Source organism: Dinoponera quadriceps, unplaced genomic scaffold (genome assembly GCF_001313825.1).
Source record: "Dinoponera quadriceps isolate SergipeBrazil2010 unplaced genomic scaffold, ASM131382v1 scaffold794, whole genome shotgun sequence".
Lineage (NCBI taxonomy): Eukaryota > Metazoa > Arthropoda > Insecta > Hymenoptera > Formicidae > Dinoponera > Dinoponera quadriceps.
This window is the reverse complement of record NW_014554879.1, coordinates 1-11698: the sequence shown is the minus strand read 5'-3', so window position 1 is coordinate 11698 and position 11698 is coordinate 1. Positions and strand designations below refer to the sequence as shown.

Genomic DNA, 11698 nt, shown 5'->3' with positions numbered 1-11698 from the left:
GTTTTGATTTCACAAAAAAACGCTCACTTCATACCGGTACACCTGGTAAGTCACACATATCTGAAACCCGCTTAAGTTCAAATAAAAATGTAAGGGGAGTTATAAAATTTTCTATTAATGGTGAGGTGACGCAGGCTTATTATTAATTTAGGTCGATGTTGGTGAAAAATTCGATGCGCCGCTTACGCTATGTGTGCGTACGCGCACCCGCGTGTGTGTGTGTGTGATCACGATTCGCTAACCGCAGGTTCAAGTTTTGCAGTGGTTATTGCAAACGGTGTTATTGAGCGCGGTGTCAAGCGCTGCAACTGGACACCTGCAGTGCTAAGTGTTTTCACAGTGATAAGGCACGAAGTCTTCGAAGCTTATTTCTGAAGAGTTGTTTTTATTTCGCTTAAAATTTGGAGATCAATCTGTGTAATGATACTTTTGCTATATGGCGGCATGATGGCGGTAATTGCGGAATCTAATTTAATCGATTATAGTTACTAACAAGCGCTGGCTAGCAGCATCTCGGCGAGAATCACCAGATCTTGTTTGTATCTCTTTATCGGGTTGCCTCAGATTCCTGCTTATGCAGCATCGTTGAGCATGGGTGGCGCGAGTCGTTTTAGACATATTAAACGAATAGTCGAAGTACTCGCATCGAGAATAAGGAAGTCAAAGTAAGGAGAAGAGAGAAGAAGAGAAGGTAGAAAAAAAGAGAAAGAAAGAGAAGAAGAGGAAAAAAGTATGAAAATCATAGCTATAAAGGAGGAGAGAAAGATGTTTGAGCAACTAATGAGGGTATGTGCGTCAAAATCATGAGGTGGTAAGGCGTTCCTCGTTCAATTCCATTTAACTTCTGATTTCTTACAGATGTACGAAAAGGCGTGTTGGGTCCCGGGGGCCGAGGACCAAATGGGAAATAGTGGATCTGCTGAGGAGGCGGAGTAGTTCTCAAAGAGAAGCCGAGGAGATTTTAATGATCGGGGAGGACAACTAGAACGAGCCATGGCCGGGAAACACCTTTTACGAATTATTTAAAGTCAAGAGGATGTAGACCGTGTAACAAGAAAAAGGAATAAAGTAGTGTAAGGGAAGAAGAAAAGACAAAGAAAAAAAAGAGAATGATCAGTTTAATTCTTCCCGCGCCATTTCCTTTCCTGCGCTTCCCTTTCCGATAGTTTAAGTTAAGCTAGGCGCGCGACATGGAGGTTCGGGGAAGGGATGTTATTTAACGAGTCGTACATACGACCGATCGCGGCAACGGGTCCGAGATGGCACGCATGTTAAGGAACGGCCCCGACGCTTTTGAAGATTTTCGGTGCGACGTGGCGCTCCTGTGTCCGGTTCATATTAGAGCCTGGGCCGCGGTTGGCAGGTGGTGTTAGTTTCCCCATAATGAAGGTTTCAAGGTGTAAGTAAAAATATGAATTATTTTAACAAAACAAATCATCGTTAGCTTTCTAACAGTTTCGATGCTAGTTCAATAACCGACCCAATTACAAATTAAAGCGCCCTGGTTACTTTATCGGTCGTGTGGATGTTATACGACCCGGCAGTCAAGGTTTATGGTAAATAGAATTTCAAAAAAAATAATTACATTATTGGTTGGGACGCAAAAATGCACTAATTACTACGTTTCTACAACTACGTAATTAATAACGTTGGGACTACAAACTAACATTATAATTGATTTTAAACGCAGAAACGGGCCTGGTGCAGTGTCAACAGGTGACTACCGGGCGGAAGAAGAAGGAAAAGAAGAAGCAAAAAGGAAAAGAAGAGGGATGGATGTTCCGGAATACCTCAGGAGGTAACAATATACAGGGTGTCCCAGACCACCCGTCTCACCCGATTTTTTCGTAAACGCGACATTTTAAAGAAAAATGTTTCAGACAAAAGTTTTGTGACTTCGAGGGGCACATAAGATGGTGTCATTGGTTTGACTTTGGATAGTCGTTTGAAGATCACGTGAAGCTCACCTTTAATTTCTTAAATGGAAACCCCCATTTTTCAATACATATTCTTGTAGCTTACCTCGAGAGTTTTCCAAAACGCTATAATGAAACGTTTTTCTAATCAGTACTTTTCGAGTTATGAGGGTTGAAAGTTACGGTACCGCCGACATTAGCATTACCCAAGGTGGAGGTTGCACGGTCGGATTTACACCTCTTTGTGTGTTTGTGTGTTTGTGTGTGTGAATGTGTGTGTGTCAACAGAAATAAGGACCCCACGGTTCGTCACTCCCGTAGTATTTATCGACTCCAAACCCTCTCTGCTGTACGCGCGCGCGTGTGTGTGTGTGTGTGTGGCTAATGTTATTAGGCCTGGTGTTTGAAATGTCCACCGTTTGCTTCAATGCAAGCAAGTACTCTTTTCTCGAAATTATTTGTTGCATGAAGAATTTCATCAACATGTAGAGAACGAATAGCGAGACGTATTCTACGAATCATATCATCCTAATATCATCTATATCACCTAAAATAAGCATCATATCACAAGCTTGCGGGTTTGAATACGACATGGCTAGTAAATGAGAATTTTGTTAACCTTACGTGACAGTATCAGACATGTCATACATCACGACTGGGTAATGCTAATGCCGGCGGTACCGTAACTTTCAATCTTCATAACTCGAAAAGTATTGATTAAAAAAACGTTTCATTATAGCGTTTTGGAAAGCTCTCGAGGTAAGTTACAAGAATATGCATTGAAAAATGGGGGTTTCCATTTAAGAAATTAAAGGTGACCTTCACGTGATCTTTAAACGACTATCCAAGGTCAAACCAATGACACCATCTTATGTGCCCCTCGAAGTCACAAAACTTTTGTCTGAAATATTTTTCTTTAAAATGTCGCGTTTACGAAAAAATCGGGTGAGACGGGTGGTCTGGGACACCCTGTATATACTGTGACGGATGACGCACGGGGCCTCTCCTCGTTGCACGCCAATCTTTGTGCAGTCGACAAAGCATGGCGATACGTCTCGGACTGATTCGACACTGTCCGCATTGCGACCGGATTTCTTGATTCGGATGTATCAGAATCGCCGGTGCAAAATCGCCGGGTGAACTCGGAACGCGAGAGCGACTCCTCGTTACAAATGATACTGAAACGAATGGGCGTCAGATACGGACTTACCGCACTCAAAAAAAGCCGGTGTGATCGACGAAGCCTCCCCGGGCTTCGGATCCGATACGTCTCTTTTCGCGATCTAAGCTTATCCCGAACGGGACCGGTAGCTCACTATTTAGGTTGAATCGGAGGCAGGGTGGTTCGTCGTATCATGTCGAAACAAAGGAGCGAAAGCACAGGACCAAGGGTTATGATAAATCAGTGGTTGCCTTTATTATTTCTTGGCAATAACGACAACAGAATGCGCTAAACGGTAGCGCCTCGCAATTACAAACTCTATTCTTTCCCGATACCAAGGATATGGTGGATTCGCGAGATTCGCCGATAGTATGTCTGATTTCGAGCAGCGGCTAAGCCAAGGTGAAGAAAACGGTACTATACGGTAACAAACGCGGGAAGCGATCCCCCAGCACGACCCCGACGCAACCACCAATGGATTTTATTTAGCCTAGGTGTATCGCCACTCCTCCCAAATCCGTCGGAGAGGCTGCACGGCAATCGACCGAACGGACGATCCACGAGAAACAATTTTATTGAAATGCGGATGGGCAGTCTTACAAAGTTCGGGGCTCCTGGCGACTGGCTCCTGGTGCTGCTCCTGCACGATCGTCCTCCTCGTCGGGCAGGTTCTCTCTCTCTCTCTCTCTCTCTCTCTCTTGCTCAAGTCGAGGCAAGTGAGTCGAATGGACGTCTTCTTGTTATGCTCCTGTTTAGGCCTGGTTTACTGCCGCGTTTTGCCTCTCGGGACGTCAGTTTTTCAGTTGCATTGTCTAGTGCCCCTTTACTGGACTTGTTGGTGCACGTACTGATCGCTAGGTCTTCTGGATTGGTGAGATTTTGTTCTTTTTTTGTGTCGCCTGGGCTAGCCGGTTGAGCTGATTTCTGGAGTGACTTGCATATTATCGATGCATACGCTCTTATGCTAACAAGGATTTCTGGTCGACGATTGATTGATTTGGGTATCACCGTTTGACTTTTGTTTACAATACGTCGAGGAAGATTGTTTCGCTGCCTGATGCACATACTGACACGGACGATACCGATTTATGTATGCGATCCAAGATAAGCAATGCTAATGTGTCGTACGTATCCGAGAAGGTCGCTGCCATGGGAAAAGCATGTTGTTTGCGAATAAACTCTCTCAAAAAATTGGTAAATGAGCAGAACGACAAACTATCCAAACTACTTCTGACAAGCAAGGAGACCGCCGATAGGAAAGTTACGATAGAATCGGCTTTTCGTTCATGTAAAGACGTATTTATGGAAGTATCAAACATCTTGTCGAATTTAATGCAAGAGAGATCTACCTCGGCTGGATTTGATTCGTCGCACATCAAAGATGCTATTGTTGAAGTTTTCGATAAATACAAAGAGGAATTACGGATGGAGTCAGCTTTCTCTCGTGGCAGTGAAACTAATGGCCGACAGAGTGCGTCGTATGCGTCGGTTACCAGGCCATTGGCACGTAGGGTTAAAATACCCCGTGGTCCTACTGTCGATGTTTCTAAGTCGACAAGCTTCCTTGTCGTCCCCGATAACAAGGAAGCGTACAGTTTTGCGTCTTCACGGGTCACGAAGGATGTTGTCTGCAAAGTTTTGAAGCCGTCCGATCTCTCTCTAAAAGTGAACAAAATCTCCTATGCTAGGAAAAATGGCATCAAAATAAATGCTAATTTATTTAATATATATAAATATATATAAATAAATATAAATAAATGCCAGATATCGAGAGGATCAAGAAACATCCCGAATTAAAGAAGGCAGGACTTAAGATCGTTGAGAACGTCAAACATTAATTTGAGAGAGTTTATTCGCGAACATTGAGACTAATTGTTTATGGCGTTCCGACGAACATCGAACGAAATTCGTAATGAACTCGTAGCCTTGAACTTGAGCAGCGACCACGGAAGTCATATTAAAGTTGTATATATATACCCTAACAGACCGGGAAAGTCAACTACAAATTGCGTTATAGAAGTCCTGAAGTTCGTAACCTATTGTTAAAGAATAGCAAGATTTATTTGCTTTTTTCGGCCTGCAATTTTTTGAACAATTTTGTAAATATTTTGCAACGTTACAAATATCTTTTTTTGTACACCTGGCTAAACAATGTAAGTCCAGACCGATATGTGGCCACTGTTCTGAGGCCCATGAAGCCAGAGAATGTCCTGAGGAAGATTCGCTGTCTAGGTGTGGAAATGGTCTTTTTCCTGATTCAGAGCATGTGCACTCTGTTTTTAATACTAAAAAATGCACAATCCTAAGCAGGAGAATTTAGGACAAAATAACTCACATTAATCATGGATAGTTCAAACACTTTCGATTATCTGTGTCTATGCCATGTAAATTGTCAATCTTTAGCAGTGCATCTTGATGAATTCAGGAACTTTTTCCTCGAACGAAATTATTACATTATTTGTACGTCCGAGACGTAGCTAAAATCACATTATTTGAATAACCTAGTGAGCCTTTAAGGATACACGTCTTCAGACATGATAGACGTAACGAGCAGGTGACAGTGCTGGCTTTTATCTGCATATTTCAATGAGCGCAATGATTCTAAATCACTCTAATGAATCTGGCTCACGCATACCCGAATTTTTATTTGCGGGGATATTTTGCAAAGGTGCACCCAAACTATTATTAGCTGTGGTTTATCGACCCCCTCACTGTGGTTTCATAGATATTTGCGAGAACTCGATACTCGATGTACTGTCTAATTACCGGCATGGGATATTTATGAGAGATTTTTACGCTGATTTGTTGACAAACACTAATGTATGACAGCATTAAACTGCGGTTTTTCGCCGTCCCCTTGGACCTTTATATTGTGCCTTTCGATGTGCCTACACATGACCTGAGAGATTCAAATTCGTTTATCGATCCTTGTCTTTTTGATAATAGGGACAAGATAGTCAAGTTTGGGCAGCACGACGTTCCTTTCTTGCCAGTGCACGACCTTATTCACATAGATTACAACATTAGAATTCGGCGTCGTGGTGAGAGATTGGTCACGTGTCGCAATTTCAGAAATTTTAAGGAAAACGTGTTAGTGTCGGATATCCTCGCCACTGATTAGAATTATTTTTTTAACTCCCAGGACATCAATGATAAGATGGAGTTTTTTAATGAACACCTACTAGACTGCCTAAACAGACATGCACCCCTGCAGCAGATACACTGCAACCGCGTTCCTGCCCCATAGATCACCACGAATGTCAGGGAGGTGAAGCATGAAAGGAACAAGGCGAGACGTGAATGGAGAAGAAGGAGAAACCATAATAACTATGAGAAATGTAGAGCATTGAGAAACAAAGCCCAGGATATGGTGCGATCTGCTAAACGGAAATATTACCTTGCCGCGTTTAACCTGCAAGATTCGATTGATTTTTGGACTAAACTGCGACATCTTGGCCTCGTCAAGTCAAGGGAGTCAGACAGGTATCTTTTAAGCACAGTAGACGAGCTAAATACGTACTTTGCTCAGACTTTGTCATCTGCGGATAATCTTGTGGTGGTGCCAGTTGTCGGCGGTGGCAGTGATTTTGACGAATACTAATTTCACTGGCGATACATCACACCAACGGATGTCTGCAGGGCTTCTTCAAGGATAAAGTCCAATGTAGTTGGAGCCGACGGACTGTCCTTGAGCGTGCTAAAGATGATGATGCCTTACCTTAAGCCGATTTTTGAGAAACTTTTAAACTTCTCTCTCATGCATGGGGTGTTTCCAACTAAATGGAAGTCTGCCCTCATCTGCCCGATTCTTAAGGTCGCCGCTCCTGTCACGGTGCAACATTATCGACCTATCTCAATACTTCCAGTTATCTCTAAAATCCTTGAGTCATGTGTAAAGGAGCAAATGTCTCGATATTTAAAGGACCATGGATTGTTCGATCCTTGTCAATCTGTATATAGACGCGGTACTCTGCGCATACGTGCCAGATAGGGGTACTTGACGAGATTAGGCGTGCGGCGGATGGGAGAATGGTCACGATGTCGGTCTTCTTCGATTTCTCAAATGCTTTCGATAGAGTGAAATTTCGGACCATATTAAGGAAGTTCGAGGTTTTGAATTTCTCATCGTCAACTATCGACTGGTTCAGGTCATATTTGACTAAGCGCACGCACGCCGTGCGAGATCCTTATAGCGGTGAAGTCTCTTCGTTTTTGAATGTTGGTGCTGGTGTTCCTCAGGGCTCGATGTTGGATCTGCTTCTGTCTGTTCTGTACCTCATTGATTTCAAGAATATTCTCAAGTACAGCAGATATTATTTTTACGCAAACGATTTTCATATATACATGCACTGTAAACTATATGACATCTAAGATTGCGTCTCTAGATTAAATGAGGACAAAGCGGAAATAATCATGTGGGCTAAAAGGAATTGTCTCATGTTGAACGCCGACAAAACTCAGGCTATAATTTTTAGCACAGCCAGACATCTCGGCAGCATCGATTATAGGTCTTTGGAGGGCATAGTGGTATGAGAATATTGATTTCTCGGATAGCGTTAAATATCTGAGTGTTATTATTACCAGCGCTTTTGCCTGGGGCCAGCATATAACCAATGTAGTAAACAAAACATACAGGACCCTTCACCAGCTGAAGCTGCACAGATGTTTACTGCCTGTCGAACTCAGGCAGAAATTAATAATATATCTTATTTACCCTTATTTGAACTATTGCTGTGCTGCTCTAACCGACTTGACCATGGAAAATTCGGTGTGCCTGGATAGAGTAATAAACACTTGTATTAGGTTAATTTTTGGCGTGAGTAGATTTGAACATATTAGGTGAAGTAAAAAGTTCTGAGCGTTTTTTCGCTTTATTTCGACAAAGAAATTAATATAGTTAGGATTATCCGATTTCGATCAAATATGCGCCGTTTTGTTCGATAACTTTTGTCCATTTTGAAGGCAATTTCCGCGATTAATTCCACGATTGAAGAAGTCCTCGTCCCTATTGGTAAAAAATTTGACCAGTTNGACGATGAAATTAACATAGTTAGGATTATCCGATTTTGATCAAATATGCGCCGTTTTGTTCGATAATTTTTGTTCATTTTGAAGGCAATTTCATAATTTCGCGGTTGAAGAAGTCCTCATCCCTATTGGTAAAAAACTTGACCAGTTCATTTTCACAAGTCTCTCTTGAGGCCAGTTTTGTACCATCAAGAAAATTTTGCAAATGCTTGAAAAGGTGATAATCGCTTGGTGCCAAGTCTGGACTATACGATTGGACCACGATCTTCTTCGGCTGTTGTTCTCGTATGTGACCCATTTTTCATCACCAGTTACCATCCGCTTCAAAAATGGGTCGATTTCGTTACATTTCAGCAAAGAATCGCAGGCAACAATTCGGTCCAAAAAGTTCTTTTGCGTCAATTCGTGTGGCACCCATACATCGAGCTTCTTCTTGAGACCAGCCTTATGCAAATGGTTCCAAACGAGTTTCTGGCTAATCTTCAGTTCCTGGGCAATGGAATAAGTGCTCACATGCCGGACCGACTCGACGATTTCCATGCTTTTATCGACATTTTCGACGATTGGCCTGCCAGAGCGTGCCTCATCTTTGACGTCCATATTACCAGAACGGAATCGTTGGAACCACCGCTTTGCTGTTGCATTCGATACTGTATTGGGTCCATAAACAGCACAAATTTTTTTGGACGCCTACTCCGCCTTTTCACCTTGGTTGTAGTGGTACTGAAGAATGTATCGAATTTTCTCTTCTTTCACCTCCATTTTGGAACGCTGTAATACACAACTGCCTTGACCAAACACAAAACTGTCACAGAACTTTTTTTGAAGCGTAATGTCACCTTTAAATCGACGTATAGTATGACCCGAAGTGATGTATACATCGTGAGATATGGCTCACTAAAGACATCTAGCGGAAAACGCTCAGAACTTTTTACTTCACCTAATATAACATTCTATTATAATAAGCTAGGTTGGCTCAGGACGGCTTCTCGCAGGTGGTACTTTGTAGGCTGCCAAATATATAAGATTATACAAAATCAACGTCCTGCTTATATCATTAGACTGCTATCGTTCCGATCTGTTATATCTAGCAGATTTACTAGAGCTTCTGGTAATTTTCTGTCTGTCCTGCAATGTTGCACCGAACACTTTAATCGGTCTTTTATAACCACATCAGCTTTACTATGGAACTCATTGCCTACGGAGATTCGTTCCGCACGCTCACGTGAGTCTTTCAGGAGGTCACTGTATTAATATCTTTTAGGACTGCTTACAGACTGATACACTACCTTGAGCGGAATACAAGTAACATTATCGATAAATATTTTTTGACACCATGAAGGGCCGTGTTTGCTCACGTTCTTTTTTGAAGCTATTGTATTTTGTTCTTTATGTTCTTATGCGAATTTTCACTATTGCGTATTTTTCTAGAAAAACTAGAAAAACTTTTTGATTATTACTTGTTTACGGATTGTTTTGTTATTAATATGTAGCCTTTTACGAATTTTGAATAATGTAGCTATACCAATAATTACGTATTGCTGTGTATATAGCGCTTGAGGGGATATGTCCCAGAGCGCTGAATAAATGATGCTTTCTCTCTCTCTCTCTCTTTCTCCCTGCGTGTCGCTCGCTCTCCCTGTCTCTCTCTTCCCCCCTCTCTCTCTCGCTTGCTCTTTTGTCCTAAATCTCTCTCGATTTCTCACTCTCTCTTCCGCTCTCGCTGTCTTTCTCCAAAAGAACCATTTCTAACAACTTTTTTCATCGGCATTTTTTAAATGGAATATAGTATTTTTCTTAAAAAATCCGAAGGAGCTCAATTTAGTGTTAGAAAGAGAACAATTTAATTTAACGTATAAAAATGATAGGACACCTTTGGTCTAAACTTATTATATAAGGAGATATTTGATGAAGAGAATCAAAACTCTATTGATCAGTGTTTACGTGCGTAGTTCCTTTCTTAGTTAAATCTAGGACCACACACGAAGGCGTAGGGGAGCAACTGTGTATATAAGCAGACCATTATTAGTAATTTATATATTTTAATATTTACACATTTTTAACTATACTAAAATACATTTTTTCTATGATATTAGGTTGAGGAAATCTATTATTTTTACGTGAACTTCAAGACTTTATTTAACATGTTTTGGATTGTCCGATTTGAGTCAAATATGCACCGTTTTGTTTTATAATTTGTTGCCATTTTAAAGGTAGCTTCATAATGCCTCTCTCATTGAAGTTTTCGTCCCTATTGGCGAAAAACTCAAGTAATCGATTTTCACAATCTTCTCTTGATACCAATTTCTTATCACTAAGGAAGTTTTGCAATGCAAGAAAAACATAGTAATCGCTTGGTGCCGGACTATATGGTGGATGCATCAAAACTTCCCAACCAAGCTCCCGGAGTTTCTGGCGAGTCACTATAGACATGTGTGGCCTGTCCTGATGGAACACAACACCTCTCCTGTTGACCAATTCTGGCCATTTCTGGTCAATCGCTAGCTTTAAACGGTTCAGTTGTTGACAGTAGAGATTCGAATTTAATGTTTGACCATATGAAAGCAACTCGTAATAAATGATTCCTTTCCAGTCCCACCAAATGCACAGCAGAACCTTCCTGGCCGTTAATCCTGGTTTAGCCACCGTTTGAGCTGCTTCACCGCGCTTTGACCACGATTGTTTACGCACAACGTTGTCGACCCATTTCTCATCCCCAGTCACCATCCATTTAGGAAATGAATCGATTTCATTCCGTTTGGCCAAGGCTTCGCAGATGGAAATTCGATCCATCATGTTTCTTTGCGTTAATTGGTGTGGCACCCAAACATCGAACTTCTTTTTGAATCCAGCTTTCTGTAAATGGTTTAAAACTGTTTTATGGTCGATCTTTAGCTCCTGGAAGATGTTACGACTGCTAACATGCCGGTCAACTTCGATTATTTCTGTGATTTTATCGACATTTTCGACGACGGACCTACCTGTGCGAGATGCATCTTTAACATCAAAAATACCTGAACGGAATCGACGAAACAAAAATTGCACGTAATTGGCTGTTACAGTATCGGCACCATAAACACCATTCACAATTACAGCCGCCTGGCTTGCATTTTCGCCTTTATCAAAGAAAAACTGTAAAATGTACTGAATTTTCTCTTTGTTGAATTCCATTTTTAACACCTTGTAACTCACAACTGAATAGACCAAACAAAAAACATTAAAAGAATTTTTTAGTGCGAAATGTCACCTTTCCAACGAGCATAAATCTGAAATTGTTTGATCGATACTTAACGAGATATCGATTATTACAGCCATCTACCGAAAAAATAATGGATTTCTTTTTCCCCAACCTAATATTTAATTTTTACGATTAACTCTCTTTCTTCTCAAATTGTTCAATAATATCTTTTCTACATAGTCCGTAAAGTAAACAATATATAAAATCTACTTTTATTCATTATTTATTTAATTATTTCCATAAGTTGACTTTGACATTTGTTACAATATAAGACAGTTCTTAAATTAAAATTAATCTTATGACGTGTTGTACGAGGTCTGTTCAAAAAGTATCGCGAATTTTGTGTTTTTTCAA

The 11698-nt window shown here is 41.1% G+C and overlaps 1 protein-coding gene across 1 annotated transcript; it reads right to left on the bottom strand.

Moving 5' to 3' along the window:
- Positions 1 to 7784: 7784 nt before the first annotated feature.
- LOC106742342 (histone-lysine N-methyltransferase SETMAR-like) lies at positions 7785 to 8868 on the bottom strand. Its single transcript, XM_014615196.1, has 3 exons — positions 8863 to 8868; positions 8358 to 8796; positions 7785 to 7852 (listed from the first exon to the last, which is right to left on the bottom strand). The coding sequence occupies exons 1-3, from the start codon at positions 8866 to 8868 to the stop codon at positions 7785 to 7787; spliced, it is 513 nt and encodes a 170-aa protein (XP_014470682.1).
- Positions 8869 to 11698: the final 2830 nt, after the last annotated feature.

Excerpts from the sequence above, each read along its gene's own strand:
- LOC106742342 (XM_014615196.1), bottom strand. Across the intron at positions 7,853-8,357 it reads AAGAAGATCGTGGTCCAATC|GCACACCGAATTTTCCATGG; the intron begins GTATAGTCCAGA and ends TACTCTATCCAG.